The sequence below is a fragment of the Cervus canadensis genome, chromosome 6, assembly GCF_019320065.1.
Source record: "Cervus canadensis isolate Bull #8, Minnesota chromosome 6, ASM1932006v1, whole genome shotgun sequence".
Lineage (NCBI taxonomy): Eukaryota > Metazoa > Chordata > Mammalia > Artiodactyla > Cervidae > Cervus > Cervus canadensis.
In genome coordinates this window covers 38,710,159-38,730,511 of record NC_057391.1, presented here as the reverse complement: position 1 = coordinate 38,730,511, position 20,353 = coordinate 38,710,159, and the positions used below count along the sequence as shown (strand labels likewise).

Genomic DNA, 20,353 nt, shown 5'->3' with positions numbered 1-20,353 from the left:
TTTAAAGATATGAAAACAATCACTATTTGAAATAAAAATAAAACTATTACATACTCTATAAGTTACATATTCTAAGTGACAGAGGAAGAAGGCAGAGTGCATGTTTGGTGGGTTATGCCTTTAAAGGAATCATGAGAACTCCTTTAAATCACTAATAAAAGACTGTTTTTCTTCTAGACAAGATGAACCTTCCAATAGCAGCCAAGAAATAAACTCTGATGACAGGCGACCCCAATGGAGACGAGAAGACCGAATCCCTTACCAAGACAGAGAGAGCTACAGCCAGCCAGCACGGCATCATCGTGGGCCTCCTCAGCGGGACAGGAAGTGGGAGAAAGATGGCTATAGTAACACTAGGAAAAACAGCTTCACACATTCTTCAAGGAATAATGGTGGATCAAGAGGATGTTCTGGGTGGCATAAGGGTAGTGCAGGAGGTTCCTCACCTTGGTTTCACAACCATAGTAATTCTGGAGGTGGTTGGCATTCAAATAATGGGACAGTAGATTGGAATCATACTGGTACAGGAAGGAATTCCAGTTGGCATTCTGAAGGAACAGGTGGCTTTCCCAGTTGGCACACGAGCAGCAGTAACGGAAATTGGAAATCCAGTGCACGTGGTACAAATAGTTGGAATTACAGTGGCCCCGGAGACAAATTTCAACCGGGCAGAAACAGAAGTTCTAGCTGTCAAATGGAAGACATGAATATGCTATGGAATACAAAATCTAAGTCAAACAAATACAGTCAAGACAGATATAAGTGGCAGCGGCAAGAAAATGACAAAGTTGGTGCAGTTGCCACATACAGAGGTCCTTCTGAAGGATTTGCAAGTGGTAAGTTTCATTCAGAAGGCTTGCTTGACTTCAATTTTGAGCAGCTGGAAAGCCAAACCACTAAACAGACAGACACCTTCACTTCCAAAATTGGTGGGAAGAGTGTCAGTGTAGCAAGGGAAAAGCTCCGTCGCTGGACTCCTTACCCTTCACAGAAGACTCTGGATTTACAATCAGGAATGAAAGAAGTCACTGGTAATAAGTCAGAAATGATAGATAAGCCTCTCTTTGATTTTAGCTTGATAACCGTGGGAATAAAAGAGCCCCAAAATGATAAAACAAATAATTCTCGAAAACTGAAAACAAAAAAAGAAAAACATGCTGGATCTCTTAAACACAAAACCTCTTCAGATTGCACTGCTTCCTGTGAGGTGGTAAGAGAATGTCCCATTACAGAGAAACCTGAACAAGAGCCTAATTTAAATAAGACACCATTATTAAAATCCCCACTCCTTCCAACTCCAGGCACTAAATCAGTTCCTCAAAAGCAAGATTCAAAGAATCCCTCACAAAACACCAAAATTAATTCTTTTTTCCCTGGGGAACACTCAAATCCTTTGACTAAACCCACTGTGGAAGATAACCAGAGTTCTTGCATATCCAAAATGCGAAGTCCAGGCCCTCATGTTTTAAAAGGAAGTAATAAAAGTCCACTTGGAACTCAAAGGGATCCTGACGAAAATGTAAGTGATACATTACAGAAAGCCAAAGATGTGCTGCAGTGTCATGAGTCACTGCAAAACCCACTTAGTGCTTCTAAGAGGACCAGGAATTACGCAAAAGCAAGTAGGAATGTAGAAGAGTCTGAAAAAGGATCTTTGAAGATTGAATTTCAAGTACACGCATTAGAAGATGAAAGTGATGGAGAGAGATCTGACACAGAGAAGCATGGGACAAAAATCGAAACCCTGGGTTCTACAACTACAGAAGTTTTATCCTGCAGTACTCCTGCTGCTGATGAGAAAAGGGGGGATGACCAAAACCTGGAAACATCTAGAAAGCCATCCACTTCCCCATGTAACTCAACAGTTCACCAAAAAGAAACTGAGTTGCAAATGACATCTGTAGCCAGCCCACAGTCTGGTTTACTGCTAGATTTGAAAACCTCTCTAGAAGATGCACAGGTTGATAACCCTGTTAAATCTCATGAATCTTATGAAACTGAAGGCTTTGAGAGTACTAGCTTGGATGCCGAGCTTCAAAAAAGCGATATAGGTCAACCCTCAGGTCCCCTTCTGCCTGAACTAAGCAAGCTTGGCTTTCCTGCCTCACTCCAGAGAGATCTAACCCGGCACATTAGCTTGAAGAGCAAAACGGGAGCACACCTTCCTGAGCCAAACCTCAACAGTGCGCGCCGCATCCGCAATATCAGTGGTCATCGAAAGAGTGAGACAGAGAAGGAATCTGGGCTCAAGCCAACCCTTCGACAGATTCTAAATGCGTCTCGAAGAAATGTCAACTGGGAACAGGTCATTCAGCAAGTAACCAAGAAAAAGCAAGAGCTAGGCAAAGGCTTACCCAGGTGTGTGCCTCTTAGTATCCATTTCCTTTTTTTTTTTTCTTTTAAACTTACCCTTTGGCTGTGGTCAAGAGAATTCTACTTGTTGAGTTTAATTAAATGTTTGCAAAAAATATCTGTTGTAGATGTCTGGTTTAAATGTCCAAGAGTGACTGCTACTCTATAACAAATGGAATAAAGTGTTTCCTAGCAGGGAATTCAGGTTACAAAGAAGCACACCTACTTCTGAGAAATGAAGTGAGGGGAGTGCCATCAGAAATCCATCACTTTGGTGATAGGGGCCATAAAGTGACAGCATTACAAAAATGTCTATCTGTAGCTCTGTATTTAACTATAGATCTTAACGAGTGATGCAGCTTTTAGATATAACTTCTCATTACCTTTTACTTAGAACGTATAAATGGTTATCTTTCTGTATCTGCTGTGGGCATTGTATTTGTGATCACAAAATACATTCTCCTGAGTACTTGTGTAATAGTTTGGCTGTTCACCTTACGTTAAGGCACTAAACTTTTCTGAATGGGAAAGCAGTGTTCAACATAGGTTTGCTACTTGCAAATCATCCTGCTGTGTTTTAATTATATAGCCCTCCAGGCTTAAATTTCCATCCTTGTTGAAATAACATTTATTGTACCTTCTTTTCTTTTCCCATAACTTGTGGGTATCATTGAAATTATGAAGTTCTTAGCATGGTGTCTGTTGCTTGTAAATGCTTGATGAACACTTTTGTTTGTTTGCTATTAAAAATTACATACTGTTGATTTAGAGCTCCATATTAAATAAAACCTTCAGTTTTTATTCCTTCCCTTTGTATATAGCTATATACAAATATCTAATTTACTAGTTGTTACATTATAATACTTAGCGTTAACTTACTTTATGTTTAGAATTACTCGACTCAGTTCCTTGAGGGCAGAAGCCATCTATTTACATTTGCAATCTCTGCCTAGCAGAGTTTGGCACATTAAGCGGTGCCCCCTCTCCCAGCTATGTCTGATTGATGATTTTTTTTTTTTTTCTTTTTCTTTCTTTCTTGAGGTTTGGCATAGAAATGGTGCCTCTAGTTCAAAATGAGCAAGAGGTCTTGGATCTGGATGGGGAGCCTGATCTGTCCGATCTAGAAGGATTCCAGTGGGAAGGTGTTTCCATTTCTTCATCCCCTGGGTTGGCAAGGAAGCGAAGCCTTTCAGAGAGCAGTGTGATCATGGACAGGGCTCCTTCTGTGTATAGCTTCTTCAGTGAGGAAGGCACAGGCAAAGAAAATGAGCCCCAGCAGATTTTTTCACCTAATAATTCATTCAGATCTGCACAGAGTCAAAAACCAAACATGAGCCTTAAGCAGGAAGTGACACCTCTGGCTGCCTCCCTAAGAACAGATGAAGGAACTGAAAATGTTGCTACTCGAAGGCGACATAGTGCGCAATTATCTCCTGACCGTACAATACCTTTGATGCATTTGACAAAAGAGCTGCACAGCCAGGAGAGCTCTCTACTACTTTCAGAGAATCTCAATGCCCAGGAGAGTAATGGAGAAGGAAACTCTTTATCATCAAATGCATCCTCAGCACTCGCAAACTCCAGTTTGGCAGATGCAGCCACGGACAGCAGCTGTACCTCTGGTGCTGAACAGAATGATGGGCAGAATGTTAGAAAGAAACGAAGAGCCACTGGAGTGAGTATGATTCCTGTATGTTTTGTAGAACATTTCATGTGGTGACTTGACTATGATAAGAAAAACTTAATGTTTTTCTTGGGTACCTGGGCTTGTGTTTTGCCCTACTCTGGAATAGAAGATTTCTGAGGCTCTTACTTTCATATTGTCCTACTGGTTTCTTTCTTTGAGTAGCTCTACTAAGTTAGATGTAATTGAATATGAATGTACAGTACTGGGAAAATATGAAGTCATCTCTAAAACTAGTCTCTAAGCCAATGATTCTTTGTATCACCTGACCAAGGAATGAGCCACATCTTCAGCTGTAACTTTATCTGTTTTCATGATGCATTCTGTACTGCTATTGAAGAAGGGTACTCTAGTGTTGTATTTGTAGGGCATGTATGCTTGTTGGACCCAGAACTATTAGGCTTAATAAGGTAGTTTTAATACTATGAGAGTACATCCATATGAGCATAGTCTTAGTCTCTGTTGCTTTGTCTTTTGTACTTGAGTTGCCTAGCCTGGTCTTTTTAGAATCCATTACTTCACTGACACTTCTCTTTTGGCACCTCTGATGGTTAATATTGCTTAACCCTTTCAGAAACCCTTTCTGTAAAGAAAGAGTTGCTGATAGTAGTATAGACTGGGATCTGACACTCAGAAAAGGACTGTTTCCTTTAACATTGAGACAATATAACAAACTAGTTAAAGGCATGGGTTGTAGACCTGGATTCAAATTCCATCTCTGCCCTGTTGAACTAGATGTTGTAGCAGATAGTATTGGATGAGAGATGGATTGTCTTATGACATAGCTGATGTCTTGGGTCTTATCTCACAGACTGTTGAGTTTTTTGTTGTGAAGATTTTCTTGCTGAATTCTAAAGTAGAAACTATGAAATCAGATATGTTTTACTAGCTTTTAGCAAGGTGAAGTGCTTTGCCCAAGCCCTTGGGCTTTACTACCTCTAGGATGCTAGGGAGGTACTTGACCTTGATTGTATTTTTTTTTGTTAAATACATTCAGTCAACTAATATCTGAGCTCATACTGTGTATATGAAACTTCTAACTATCCTGATGGTAGCAATCATGAATAATAATGTATGACTGACTTAGTATTGATTCTTTTTCCCCCTCCTGGATAATGGCCTTTGAATATTTAATATTGTTCTTTTTTTTTTTAATCTCCTTAGGATGGATCTTCTCCTGAACTGCCAAGTCTTGAGAGAAAAAATAAAAGAAGGAAAATTAAAGGAAAGAAAGGTATAGTATAGACTATTCTGCCAAAAATAAACTGTTCTTATATCACTTCAGCCTTTTACAACTTGATATACAAGTGTAGTTTATCAAACAGAGAACACCCATTTATTAATTTATGATATTTTTGTTGCCTTGCTTAAGGGCATAGAAAAGATTTTATTTTCTACTGTATCCAGTTGGAGCTATAAAAGAAATATGTGATACCACCTAAACCAGAAAGCTGAAATTAATATATATCATGGACAAATTGAGTTCAGTATAAAACCAGAAAGTCTCACTGGGTCTTTTCAGTGGAATGAAGAGAAACAAGACATTTAGTAGAAGTTTTTATCCCTCTTGGTCATTTACAGCCATTTCACTCACTTTCTGAGGAATCTTGGTTGCTTTTCTCATGTAAATTAAGGAGAGAAGTTATTTGTGGAGCTCCTTGACTGATAGGCTTTTATGACTCTTGCCTTTCACTGATTCACACACCATTTCAGTATAAGATCTAGTGTAGGAAGTGACTGGATGAACTTTGGATGGCTGGATGTGACAAGGCAGGAGTCAAAGATGATACCAGTTTCTAGCTGGAGCAGTTGATGGCTTTATTTATAGAGCTAGAAAACTTTATAAGAGTTACAGGTTGAGGGTAGAAGAAGATGGGAGTTCCCTTTTGGATCCCTTGAGTTAAAGGACTTTAGAGACACCTTAGAAGTATCCGGTTGGTAGATATGTGGGTCTGGAATTTAGGGGAGCGGTCTTGGCATATTGCATGGGCAAGAGACAGATATAAAATGACAAACAAATACATGTAGTAGGACATTTTATTTCAAAGCTATATTTTCTTCAGGAAAATATATATTATTTTATATTAAATATATTTTTATTTATTTAAAATTTTTATATTAAAGTTATTTTATATTAAAGAACCTTAATATATTAAGGTTTTAATTTTATATTAAAGAGAACTATTTTAAATTAACTAACAGACTAGAAAAATAGGAATCCAGAAGAGAGTGCAAGCAGTTTAGGTTTGGGGCCCAATATAAGCCAAAGCCTTGATTGAAGAGGGTAGTAGATAAAGGAAGATGGGAAGTGAAACCTATAGGAGTTGATTTCCCCAGGGCAGAGGTTTTGCTTGGAAGCGTCATTGTGGAACATGGTGATTTGGTAAGATGGTACGATGTGGTGGTACACTTGAAACCATGAGGCTTGGTCTCTAGCTCTGATAGCATGTGGCTTGACTATGTGATTTGTAAAAAATTTGATGAGTCTCCTTTCAGTGACCTAGTGGGGAGAAAATAAAGGCCTATCCTAGATAATTGATGCAGTTCCCTGGATTATTGAAGAGAAATCTCCAATATTAAACTAAGCCTTATGGTTTCTTTCGACAGAACGTTCTCAGGTTGACCAGCTGCTGAGTATTTCTTTAAGAGAGGAAGAACTAAGTAAATCATTGCAGTGCATGGATAACAATCTTCTGCAAGCTCGTGCAGCACTTCAGACAGCTTATGTTGAAGTTCAGAGGCTACTTGTGCTTAAGCAGCAGGTAACAGCAGATGGGATGTTTAATGAAAATGGATCATCTGAAAGTTGAATTTAAAAATGCTTAACAAAATACTTTATTTTTAGATAACTATGGAGATGAGTGCCCTGAGGACCCATAGAATACAGATTCTACAGGGATTGCAAGGTATTCAGAGACTCTCATGGATTGTACTGTCTGTAACTTGTCTAGAGGGGAATTAAAGTAGTTATGAAAAGTTAATATGATTATTCTCATGTCTCCTTGATTCCATCCTTCTGTAGAAAGGCCTATAAGACTATACGTCCCCAAAATGCTTAGCAATAGAAATAATGTTATAGAAAGAGTCTTGGGTTAGGCATCCCAAGACTGGGGTACAAATTTGGCTCTTCTACTAGTACCAGCATGACTTTGGAGAAGTCACTTAAAATCTGAAAAATTAGAATATTAATGCCTGCCTGTCCGTATCCTCATTGGTTGTACGTATAGCTTACATAACAGTCTATTTTATTTTATTTTATTTTTTTTGTTCCTGGAAGTACTGCAATACCAGGTCGATGCGTGGAGTGGACGGAGCAAGCTCCCATTCCAACTCCTAATTCCAAAAATCCATTTAATATATTGTCCTCGGATAGAGGACGTATCAGATATTAAACTGATAAGAACAGATACTACACTTGATCTTAGCCAAAAGGTCGAGAAGCGATAACAGTCTATTTTAAAGAACTATGAGCATCTTTAAAATTCTCTTGTAATTTAAAAATACAAGTTGGCTCAGTAATGAGTGGCTTTTCAGATAACATTTTTTTTTTTGCATTTGTATGTGTGTACGTTTCCCATTCTAGAAACATATGAACCTTCTGAACGTCCAGACCAGGTTCCCTCTAACCTTACACGAGAACAGAAGAATGTTAGATCTCAAACATCTACTGATGGCACACTTCTGCCTAGTCCTTTTTTCCCGAATTTCCTGGAACCTCTATCTTCCCACGTGTCTCCATCATCCACTGGAACCCCTCTCCAAGCAATCACATCTTCTTTCCAAGCTCATGGCAGTGTTCCTGCTCCAGACTCATCAGTTCAGATTAAACAAGAACCCATGTCTCCTGAACAAGAAGAGACTGTGAATGCTGTATCGCAAGGCTCTGCTTGCAGTCTGTCCAAGGAATTACTGCAAGCTAATAGTATGTAAACTTTTCTTTGTGCTAAGGGCAGCCCTGTAGTGAGTCTAGGGCAATTTTATATTAGTGATGTAATGTCATACTTGTCCATTAAAACTAAAGTTATTACAGGACTTCCCTGGTGATCCAATGGCTAAGACTCCACACTCCCAATACAGAGGGCCTCAGGAACTAGATCCCACATGCTACAAGTAAAGATTCTGCATCTGCAACTAAAAGAATCCTACATGCCGCAATGAAGATACAAGATCCTGTGTGCCGCAACTAAGACCCCACACAGCCAAATAAATGAATAAATAAATAAATATTTTTTTAAAAAGTTACTATAGTTTTTCTTTAAGTCTTCTTATTTAGGAGCATTATTTAAATATTGGTAACTCTTCCTAATTTTCTCTAATACAGGATTGCTAAATTGACTTTGGGATTAGCATGTTACAGGTTCCATTTATTAGGATTGGTGCAGAATTGTATGTTTTTCATGAGCTAAATGGCATTGAAGTTGTTCAGTCAGTTTTCTAGATAAGATTCATCTTCTGGATTTCTCAGTACTTAACTGTTTTTATCATTTCGAGTACAGACTAAGGTTAATACAGACCTGAGGAACTGGTGGCCGTGATGAAAGGGCAGAGGGCTCTGGTGTTTGGAACCATCTAACAGGAACTTGGGGGTTTTGATAAATAGCCAGAGATTTTACTCTCTTTATAAAATAATCCTTATCTGGTTACCATTAGAGAATTAACTTCTAAGTTGTTTAAAATCTTATCTAAAGTTTGTATAACCACAATGGTGCTATATTGAAAAATTAAGAAACAAATTGATATTGTGTGGTATTCTTTTTTTTTTTTTTTAACAAAAACAAAGTCTGAAGAAGCATCCTAAATTTTGCTATTTGTTACAGCACTAATCATTGATATGTACATCAAATATATGTTATCTTTCATATTGAATTTTGTTACTTTTATATGGATAGTATTTAGTATTTTTTTTTAATGTGGTGACACTTTTTTCAAAAATAGCTTTTATTAGATTTCCTTTTCTGACTGCAAAAGTAATTCATATTCATTTTTTCAAACAAGAAAGAGAAAACATCAGTAGAAACAATCTCTGCCCATAAAAGGAGCTTTTTAGGATATAAGACATGCACATTATTTGCAAGGCAAAGTGTATAGATACTGTACTAGAAATACATGTAGGTTATGGGAAGCTGAGGAGTGAGATAACTAAACCATGACTGTTAAAGTTGTTAACATATCATCAAAGTATCATATTATTTGATAGAAATTCAATCAGCGATAACTGTAGTTTATGACTACACATAGCAGGCACAAAGACGATGGAATAATTTTTTTTTTCCTTCTCAATTCAGGAGAGATCAGTGACAATTGTCCAGTTTATCCAGTTACCACTGCAGCATTGTCCTTATCAGAGCTAACAGAGAGATTCCATGAGCCTAGCCAAGAACTGAAGTTTTCTGTGGAGCAAGGAATTACCAGAAACAGAGGGAACAGTCCCTCTTCCCAGTCAGCTGGTCTTCCTAGCATAGATAAAGAAAGTGAAGAGCCAAACAAAGGCAACAGTGGGTCTGAAGCCTGTACCAGTTCTTTTCCAAGATTATCCTTTGCTTCAGAAACCCCTTTAGAGAAAGAACCCCACTCTCCAGCTGACCAGCCAGAACAACAGGCAGAGTCCACTCTGACATCAGCTGAAGCTAGGGGGAACAAGAAAAAGAAGAAACTTAGGAAGAAGAAAACTCTGCGGGCTGCCCATGTTCCCGAGAACAGTGACACTGAACAGGATGTGTTTACCGCTAAGCCTGTAAGGAAAGTAAAAACTGGAAAGTCTGCTAAAGGGGGGAAAGTGACAACCTCCAGCTGGGAAGATGGCAGAACTGGCGCGGAACAAGAAAGTGTCAGAGATGAGCCAGACAGTGACTCGTCTCTTGAAGTCCTAGAAGTGCCTAATCCTCAGTTAGAAGTGGTAGCCATTGATTCTTCTGAATCAGGAGAAGAGAAACCAGATAGCCCATCTAAAAAGGATATTTGGAACTCCACAGAGCAAAACTCATTAGAAACTTCTCGCTCTGGTTGTGATGAAGTTAGCTCTACCAGTGAGATTGGCACTCGCTATAAAGATGGCATCCCTGTAAGGTAAGGATACTGTGTTGGTCCAATCAGAGCAGCTTTCACCATTCTTTCATTAGAAAACAGAACTTTTTGTTCCAAATCAGAATTTTTTTTAGAGTCACATTTATAGAAAATCAGTAGGGATGACAGGTGTGGATATCTCCTTAGCAATGGCGAGTTTCTGCTTTCTCACTTGTGTTGTAAATATTTACTGTGTTTTCCATTCATATAAAAATTTCACATGCAGAAACTGATCTTGTATCATTGCTATTTTGTTCATTGTTTAGAATAATTTTTTGAGTCAGGAAAATACAAGTTTTCCTCCCTGTCCTGTTCACACAGATATTAAGACTTTTGCTATTATTTTGTAGTGTGGCAGAAACTCAGACTGTGATCTCCTCCATAAAAGGATCAAAGAACTCTTCAGGTATTTGGTTGTTCGGTTTTATTTAAATGAATTACAGGAGGGACTTCCCTGGTGGTCCAGTGGTTGAGAGTCAGCCTTCCAATACAGGGGATGAGGGTTGGATCTCTGATCTGGGGACTTGGATCCCACACATCTTGGGGCAACTAAGCCCATGAACCACAGCTATTAATCACTATAGAGTCCATGCACTCTGGAATACATAAGTAAATAAATAAATCTTACATATTAAAAAAAAAAAGTGAATTGATAAATTAATCACAGGAAAAAAGCTTTGTAAGTATTAAAGCCAGGGTTTAAATCTACTTAAATATGCTTATAGAATAGGGGATGGGGACTGGGCTTATTACCAAGAGGATGGATTACTTTGACCAGCAGTTATTGGTATCCGTGAATCCTCAAATCCTGGCATTTCAGTTTCTTATTCACATCTCTAATCTGGATCTCTCGTGTGTTCAGCTAATTAGAATAGTTGGCCTTCTGTGTCTTCAGTTCTGCATCTATGGATTCAACTAATCACAGATCGTGTAATGGGCATTTATTGAAAAAAAAATTTGTGTGTAAGTGGACCTGCACAATTCAAAGCATGTTGTTCAAGGGTCACCTGTAAACGGGAGTATGTATATAGGTTATATGTAAATACTATGCCATTTTATATAAGGGACTTGAGCATCTGTGGATTTGGGTACATGTTGGGTGGAGGAATCCTGAAACCAATCCTCTTGGTTACCAAGGGACAATTGTATTAAGGTTTTGTTGGCTCGGGGGGTTTGGGGGGTGGTGGGCTTTGCTTTGAGAAGGAATTACTTTAAAAATAATGCCTTACTCAGTAAAATAACTGGCAGCAGAGGAGCCTGGATGTGGAAAGAAAGGTATTTAGTGCCTTAAAGGGTATCATTCAAAGACTCACTAAGTAAGTATTTTTCCCCTAAGACAGAGGCCTTCCCTACCTTTTCTTAATATGAAATCTTCATAATGAAGGTCACTAATGCGAATGTGGTATTTTGCTAGGCGAACCAGGTTTTTAGGAGAATCCAGGGACCACTTTTTGATGATGTTTTAAATTTCTTATTATCTTTTGAGATACAAGCCGACACATTTCTGAAACATACTGTTGTTTTCTAGAAATATCTTCAGAGCCAGGAGATGATGATGAGCCCACAGAAGGGAGCTTTGAGGGGCACCAAGCTGCAGTGAATGCAATTCAGATATTCGGGAATTTGCTGTATACCTGTTCCGCAGATAAAACTGTCCGAGCTTATAATCTGGTGGTAAGTTGATAGATCAGTTTGAATGTTTTTGTTTCTTTACAGGTTTTAGAAACTCCCAACTTGTTCTCTTTTAAACATGTGTCTGTTTGCTTTCCAGAGATGGAGTAGGCTCTAGACTAACTTCAGATACAGTTGATCTAAGTGACTCAGTGGGGTCACCAGAGACTTAAATTCTTTCTTTCTCTCCTTCTATTTTCTCTGGTATCAGCTCTTCCTGAAGCAGGTTCTCCTGCTCACAGATGTCAATAGCCACAAGAGTTTCTTTTCCCTCCTACCGCCAAAAAAGGGTCCTGTGCTTTCCTCCCTAACCAGTCACTTGGCAAAAGGAGATGGAATTATAACAATAGGCTAGGTACAGTCAGGTCCCAGCCCTGGAGTAGATGCTGAGGTCTGTCACCTAGTTGTTACGGAAGGGATAGAATGAACATTGGGAAAGTGTCAGAGGAGGCATTTTCCCTGAGAGTTGATGAATTGTGCAAGTTATTAAGAAGAGCAGCAGTCTTTCATTACCCCACACTTAATCTGATGCTCATAACTCTTAATTTTCTTATAGTGGACTTTGGAGCTTTGAGTCTGGTATTTGTGCTTCCCTGGTGGTGCATGGTAAAGAGTTCGCCTGCCAATGCAAGAGATACAAGAGACATAGGTTTGATCCCTGGGTCGGGAAGATCTCCTGGAGTAGGAAATGACAACCCACTCCATTATTCTTGCCTGGAAAATTCTATGGACAGAGGATCCTGGCGGGCTGCCGTCCATGGGATGGCAAAAGAATTGGACATGACTGGGCACACACAGGATATCAGTTCAGTTCAGTCGCTTACTTGTGTCCTATTCTTTGCGACCCCATGGACGGCAACATGCCAGGTCTCCCTGTCCATCACCAACTCCTGGAGCTTGCTCAAACTCATGTCCATTGAGTTGGTGATGCCATCCAACCATCTCATCCTCTGTCGTCCCCTTCTCCTCCTGCCTTCAATCTTTCCCAGCGTCAGGGGCTTTTCAAATGTGTCAGTTCTTCGTATCAGGTGGCCAAAGGATTGGAGTTTCAGCTTCAGCATCAGTCCTTCCAATGAATATTCAGGACTGATCTCCTTTAGGATGGACTCATTGGATCTCCTTGCAGTCCAAGGGACTCTCAGGAGTTCTCCAACACCACAGTCCAAAGGCATCAGTTCTTCAGCGCTCAGCTTTCTTTAGTCCATCTCTCACATCCATACTTGAGTACTAGAAAAACATATGTCAAACTGATTCTGTTTATCAACAATGATAGCCAAGAAACTTTAGGAACACTATGTTATCTGAACAAGTACAGTGAAAGTATATGAAATTGATGAAGTCTTTGAAAGTCGAAAGATTAAATGATGGACTGAGAAAATGTGTTTACTATAGGCAACAGGTATATAGGTTCCTTTAGCCTAGTAATGTATGAAGGGCAACAGAGATGACTGAAGGCAGAAAGCAATGGTAGTACCAGGAGGTATGAGTGTGAGATTTGGGGAATTGGCTCTAACTCTAAATTGTAAGGTAGGTATAGGTATGTATGTACATTGTAAATATATATAACAGTGTGTGCACAGAGATAACAGGATGTTCCATTATGAAACCACACCTGGGACACTAGGACCTGTGATGGCATGTCTTTGAATATTGTGACGCTTTCTCTACACACTGATCAAATGCAGCAACTTATCTGGGTAATTAGCTATAGTTTGAATTTGCTTGCACTTTAGTCCATATGCTAGAGAGACTTGGCCTAGCATTAATTAAAATTCTGATCTATCTTATAGCAAATTGCCCTGAGTAATTTTTGGTATGGCTCAGTTAACATATAAGTTACATATAAGTTAACATATAAATTAACATATAAGTTACAGGTCTGTTCACTGGGCATTCAGTGAACAGGTACTTACTGAACACTAGATACTAGGTACTAGTCTAGACTCTGGGGACACAAACATGAACTGTATGTTTTAGTTTTTTTTTTTTTTTAAGGAAATACATTATCTTATCCATCTATAGCCACAAGTAATGATCTGAACTGTGCTTGACTTTAGAGTCGAAAGTGCATTGGTGTCTTTGAGGGCCATACCTCCAAAGTGAACTGCCTCCTGGTTACTCAGACCTCTGGGAAAAATGCTGCCCTTTACACTGGTTCCAGTGATCATACTATTCGCTGCTATAATGTTAAGGTAAGTGGGTCCAGAAAAATCAAAAGTGATGATATTGAAGCGCTTTGACTATATTTACTGTGTAGAGTGGAGACACTGAGACTGATGCTTCATACTGTTCACCGTCTTGCTTTTAAATCTGTTTCAGTACACTTCTAACCTTTGGTAGAAATTAGGCTTAGGTCTAAACCATGTTTTCTGTCTCTGTCCACATATCTTTTCACTTGCTACTTAATAATATACCTCTTTTGATCTTTCCAACAAATATTCCTCTTGATTTTTATTTTCATGTCATATGCCAAAATTAATATTAGATAGAAAAAGAAATGTTAAAAGAAGTTTTTAAACTTAAAGACTTAGAAGTAGATCTCTCCTCTGAGCAAGAATTTTCTAAATGAATTATAAGAAATGAGAGAAAATTATTTGCATTAGAATATACATATATATACACAATTGCATAATATTTAAAATAGAAAAATCAGTGAGCAGGAAAAAATATATACATATATTCTTAACTTTAAAAGACTTAATTAAGAAAATTTATGATACCATGTAATTAGGTTTTTAATGTATATAGATGGGATATGTGAGATAACCGGAACACAGGAAAGGGAGAGGCTAGAACTATGCTGGTACAAAGTTCTTATATTTTGTTGAGGATAAGTCAATATTAACTTGAACTAGATTGTTACAATTTAAAGAGGTAATCTCTAGAAGGCTGCTTTAAAACTTCAGTGTACATCAGATGAACCTGGAGAGCTTGTTAAAACACATATTACTAGATCCCTCTCCCAGAGTTTCTCATTCAGTAGGGTTGAGATAGAGCCCAAGAACTTACTTTTCAAACATGTGATACTGATGCTGCTGGTCTAGGTCACACTCTGAGAACAGCTGCCCTAAAGCAACCACAAAAAGAATAATTCAAAGAAAGATAGCGTAAAAATTTAATAGAGGAATTAAAATGGCATACTAAAAAAACTGTTTAATACAAAACAAGGTAGAAATGGGGGAATAGAAATAAAAATGAGACAAATAGCAAATTGGAGTCTAAATCTAACCATGTTTAATAATCATATTAAATGTGAATTAACACTCAGATTGAAAAGGAGATTGACTAGATAAAGAACAAACATCAAAATCTATGCTGTATACAAGACTCTTAAATTCAAAGACACAGGTAGGCTGAAATAAAAGAATGGGGAAAAAAATGTACTGTTGCAAATAGTGACACAAAGAGCTAGAGTAGTTATATTAATATCAGGCAAATAGACTTTAAGACAAAGAATACTACTGAGACAAGGGTAGCTTTCTATAACGATAAAAGGGTCAATATAGATGACATTCAAGATAGGAAGACAGAACAGTGACCTATCTTACAAGAGAATAACAGAGCACCAAAATATGTAAAGAAATATTGATGACAAATCCACATTAACAATTCTTTTTTTATTATTTTAGTCACTTAGTACCATTCAACAGCATTCAATCTTGAATACTTACTATGTAATTGGCCCCATTCTAGGTAATTAGATTTTATCAATAAAACCCAGTTCTGGGAATTCACAGAAATCATTTTATGAACATCAGCTCAAACTGTGTTTGTATAACCTGTATATTCATCAGGATTATGAAGGAAATTTTTTAAAAAACATTCCAGGGCCTACTGAGTCAGAATCTCAGGGTTTAGGGGTGAAGCTTGGTGTTCTATATATTTTGAAAACTTTTTGGGTATTTATAGACCAGCTAACCTGATGCTGGTTTAAAGGAGGCATTTGGGAGCTGTTGAAATAGAGAATCAGTTGCAGGAAAGCACATAGTACTTAATTAATGCAATTATCAGATAATACAACTATAATCTTTATTTTCTTTTTTAGACAATGAGTGCAGCTTTTTCTTTGGCTACTTAATTTAAGAGGCTAAAACCCAGTTCATAGTGCCCTTTGAAGAATTTCTACATTCCAAGTTAGAAACATAGGTAGCATTATTAGAAGTTACATTTGTTTACTATGTTACCTACAGCTTGAGGTTCCTTGGCCACAATTTCAAAGCAGAAAACAGTCTAAGATACTTTTCTACAAAATGGAGGATGCAGCATTTTCTTCCTCATAAAAAATAATTTCACACTCTTTTTCACAGAGGATTGTTTTCATATCTTATTTGCTTTTAACCTCTACTGATCAGGTGTTGTGTGCTTTTATCAGACTCGAGAGTGTGTGGAGCAGTTACAGCTGGAAGACCGGGTTCTCTGCCTCCACAGTAGGTGGCGAATTCTCTATGCAGGACTGGCAAATGGCACTGTGGTCACCTTCAACATAAAGGTTAGTGGTAGGGGAGAGAAGGCTGAACTCCCATGCCAATTAGAAGTGGTGTGTGTGAGGGAAGAAGTCGAAGATAAGGCCATTTTCCTGTTTTTGTGTGTGTAAGAGAAAGCAGCAGAATTAGCCACTGCTCAAAAACTTACCTTCTGTTGTAAGTGAAACAAAATGCATTCTGTCTGCTCAGGCCCAAGTGTGCCAGGAGCGAAGTGTAACTCTTACTAAATTAAACCAAGCCTAATGATTTGGGGCCAAATAATGAGTCATGGGTTAAACTAGTTTGTCTCATTTTAAGAATGACACCATGAAAAGTGAGCTTAAATGCCTTTGAGTATGACAGTGATGTTGTTTAGAACTGATTTAGGGTTTCATGAAAGTAGCCTGTTCTGTAAACTGAACTAAGTCAAAGTTTGCCTTCACGCCCTTGGGCCTCATTCTTTCCTGACCCAAATATAAATCCATTTGTTAAGCAAACCTTTATTGAGCACTGTTATGTGGTAGGTCTCAGGATAAGGCTTAGGAAACGAATACAGGCCAATTCCTGATGGCTCTCTGCTTTGTTAATGTAGTTGAACTTGTAAGCTTTAAAGCATGAATGACGTGATCCAACTGGTATTTTAGAAAAAGTCACTTTGGTGTTGAACAGATTGGAAAATACTGGTAGTAGTAGAAGCTTGGAGACCATTTAGGAGGCTTTGTTAGAGCAGCTGACATGTAGACTAAAGTGAAGAGAATGCATAACAAATATAATCAGAGGTAGAAGTGATAGGTGTGGTTGCTAACTAGTTGTGGCATTCTATCCCAAGGCCGTCTGGTCATCTTTTAACAGTGTATTAGAAGTTTACTGTATTATGCCTAGTTATAGTATCATATGTTTAGTTAGCATCTACTGTCTCCTTCTACTAGGTATCTGGAACTGCTTACAAGAAATGCAGTAAAATATGCTATGGTTTCTGCCTTTAAAAAGCTTAGAATCAAGTTAGAAGAAACTAGCCCATATATGATCAGATATCAGGTTATCTGGTTCACTTGATATGAATAGATCACAGAAGACAAAATAGATTTAAAATGTTTTAAAGGCTAAAACTTGATAATTACCCAGTTCTATTTTGTGAGATTAATGTAATCAAAGGTAAATAGAAGTTAGGAGCCAGACTTTTGGGGCAAAATGATGAAAAATTCAAATGGGAATGATCTTTATTTTTGGTTTTTTTAAATGGTCTTTAAATGGTTGAAAAGCCCCAGCAAAGATGGACTTTGAGACAGAGATTTGAGAGTTTCTATGGAGGTGTGAATTTTGAATCCTTGTTAGGGCTGGACCTTTTTCTGTTTTGCCCACACTCCTGGAATGCAGCTGCTTCCTGGAGCTCATCAAAAAGCCAGGGCTGTTGACCTTGGCCTGTCTACCTTTGGGCCCTGAATGCCTTTCATCTATCTCCCCAGCATTTTAAGATGGCTGAGATTGAGGTTCCCAGCTGCTGCTCTTGGCTAGTCTCTGGGAGTTTTGTCTTATACTTGCACCTGAAGTACCTTTTTAGAGTTTTGGGAAAGTAGGAAACTATGAACAAGATTGGTTTGGGAGTAAAGAAAGCAAGTCTAAAATCTGAAGTAAAGGAATGTTTATCCACATCCACATTCAGGATGTGACCATGCTACGCTGACTGAGATAAAGGCTCCTATAGTTTAACTTAATGTTATGAGAGAGAAACATGGAACCAGAGGTCAGAATAAGGTCAGAATAACAGAAAGGTGGAGAATGAGAAGCTGTTGTCTAAGAAAGTAGTTCTCAAAGAGAATTTTGGAAGCAACCATGACAAATAGAGTACATACATTTTGGATGACAAAAATCAGACTTCTTGGGTCCTTGGCATGGAAAATGTATTCAAATATGGAAAAAATGGTTTCTCTTTCACGTCATTGACTTAAGGGAAGTGAGAGAGGACATAAAAAGAGAACCAGATTTTAATTATGATCAGGATATCATGGGTCAAAGATAGAAACGAGTTTATAACGTAAAACTGTCCCCACTAGAATGGAGGAAGAAGGTGTCATGAATACAGAGAGTGTTGGAATGGGGATGGCAGAGGTTGGGGAGTTAGGGATACAGAGCGGATATGAAAACTTACAGATAGGTGTTAGAATTTAGAGTTTGTATCAAGGTAGTGATTTGGATTAGTTGATGCTGAGTTTTTCCAACTAAGTGGTTTTTACTTCATGTAATGGTGGCTTATTTTTCAGAACAACAAACGACTTGAAATCTTTGAATGCCATGGCCCTCGGGCTGTCAGCTGTCTTGCCACAGCTCAGGAAGGTGCCCGAAAGTTGCTGGTTGTGGGTTCTTATGACTGTACCATCAGTGTACGCGATGCACGGAATGGATTGCTCCTTAGAACTCTGGAGGGCCACAGCAAAACCATCCTCTGCATGAAGGCAAGTATACAACAGGAGTTCATTGCCTGGTGCAAACAGAAGAGTTCAAATGAAATTTCCCATGTTTTCTAATGCCTTATTTAGAATACAGGAGGTTACAATCCTTTTCCTTAGGCCTGGAATCACCACAGGGTGTACTGTTTTTTAGCATATTAATTGAGAGACAAATATCTTATTGTTGAGTGTAGATACACTCAAATGCTGTTCTAGGCTACTTCATAATCATTCCAAAGAAGCAACAAACCCAATAATATGTTGTCAGTTCATCAGAGTACTTAGTGGCAGCACATAAATTTCAGTTCAGAAAATTTGTCTGAGAAACTTATTTTATACCTCATTTCATGCTTATCTCAAAATAGGGTGGAAAGGAGAATTTGCCAATGTATATTACAAGTTAAAGGAAACCTCAGAACTTAATGCTGAGTCTCACTCACTGAATATTTTTTCTTTAAGGTGGTGAATGACCTTGTGTTCAGTGGCTCCAGTGATCAGTCGGTCCATGCTCATAACATTCATGTAAGCCTTGTTGGTGTATCTTTAATAAAATGGTGGATAAAGCTTGAAGGGATTCCTTCAACCTCTTGCAATTTAAATTAAGCCTCCTTTCTAGTGAAAGACTTAATAATAATCCCTGTGCATAAGCTCTTGGATACTGTTAAGCACTGTAGAAATCAAAATTTTTCGTGGGGGACAGACTCAAAAGTTTACGTCAGGTTTAGTTTGAATGTCTCATTTAAACGTGAGACATACTCAATATCTGAGGCTCTGAGAAAGTAGATATGATATAGTTTAAAATAGCACAAATAGAAACAGCCGTGAGACTCTGCTTGGGTCATAGAGGCCACTTTTTTTTTTTTAGTTCTACCAGTTTATACTACCAGCCCATCTCCCTCCACTCTTGTGCACACATGCTCAGACATGTAACCCCATGGACTGCAGCCTGCCAGGCTCCTCTGTCCATGGACTTTTCCAGGCAAGAATACTGGAGTGGGTTGCCATTTCCTTCTCCATAGAGGCCACTTTTGAAGTTCAGTTCCTAGTCTGAACTTCTGAGGTTATTCAGCCTCAGGAACTTTTTGTCCAGATCCAGTGAAATGATAAAAGTGAATATACTTCAAACACTAGAAAATACATACACACAGAGCTGTGGCCCTTCTCTCTCTGTAACACTGGGTTCTCTCCATCAGGATACAGTGCATATAAGTGTTATATAAAATACGTCACCTGTCTAAAATTAATACAGTTACATGTGTGTACAAGTAGTCTCATTACCTCTTTTAGAATTACAGAATTATAAATCTCAAAAGTCAAGACTCTTAGAAATCAGTCTAGTGACTCTTGTCTCTCTTCTGATGCAGACTGGTGAGCTTGTCCGGATCTATAAAGGTCACAATCATGCAGTGACTGTGGTGAATATCCTAGGGAAAGTGATGGTGACTGCTTGCCTGGATAAATTTGTTCGTGTCTATGAATTACAGGTAGAATTTAGAGTCACTATTTTGTTGGAATGATTTGGAGAGATGGTCTGTTTGGATTTGGTGTTTGTTTTTGTTTTTAATATGGAAAGGCTGGGGTGGAACTCAGGAATCTGTGTTCTTCATAAGTGTTGTAGATAATTATGAAGTAGTTTGGTCCTTGGACAGCACTTTCAGAAATACTGCCCTGAG

The 20,353-nt window shown here is 38.3% G+C and overlaps 1 protein-coding gene and 1 non-coding gene across 4 annotated transcripts in view; one reads left to right on the top strand and one right to left on the bottom strand.

Annotated features, from left to right (window-relative positions):
- The window catches only part of ZNF106 (zinc finger protein 106), a 55,196-nt gene that overhangs the window by 27,279 nt on the left and 7,564 nt on the right, over positions 1-20,353 (top strand). For 2 of the 3 annotated variants that reach the window (XM_043471576.1, XM_043471575.1), the window contains exons 5-18: positions 178-2,358; positions 3,394-4,027; positions 5,201-5,270; positions 6,644-6,798; positions 6,882-6,942; positions 7,620-7,958; positions 9,322-10,102; positions 10,450-10,505; positions 11,628-11,773; positions 13,828-13,962; positions 16,143-16,259; positions 18,495-18,686; positions 19,140-19,202; positions 20,045-20,164. In XM_043471576.1, the coding sequence (XP_043327511.1) occupies positions 178-2,358; positions 3,394-4,027; positions 5,201-5,270; positions 6,644-6,798; positions 6,882-6,942; positions 7,620-7,958; positions 9,322-10,102; positions 10,450-10,505; positions 11,628-11,773; positions 13,828-13,962; positions 16,143-16,259; positions 18,495-18,686; positions 19,140-19,202; positions 20,045-20,164 (5,050 nt within the window). The remainder of the gene's footprint in view (positions 1-177; positions 2,359-3,393; positions 4,028-5,200; positions 5,271-6,643; positions 6,799-6,881; positions 6,943-7,619; positions 7,959-9,321; positions 10,103-10,449; positions 10,506-11,627; positions 11,774-13,827; positions 13,963-16,142; positions 16,260-18,494; positions 18,687-19,139; positions 19,203-20,044; positions 20,165-20,353) is intronic. The other variant, XM_043471577.1, reaches the window with a different exon arrangement.
- On the bottom strand, positions 7,291-7,481 carry LOC122444485. The gene has a single exon (XR_006270311.1). It is a non-coding gene; the product is annotated as a U2 spliceosomal RNA (small nuclear RNA).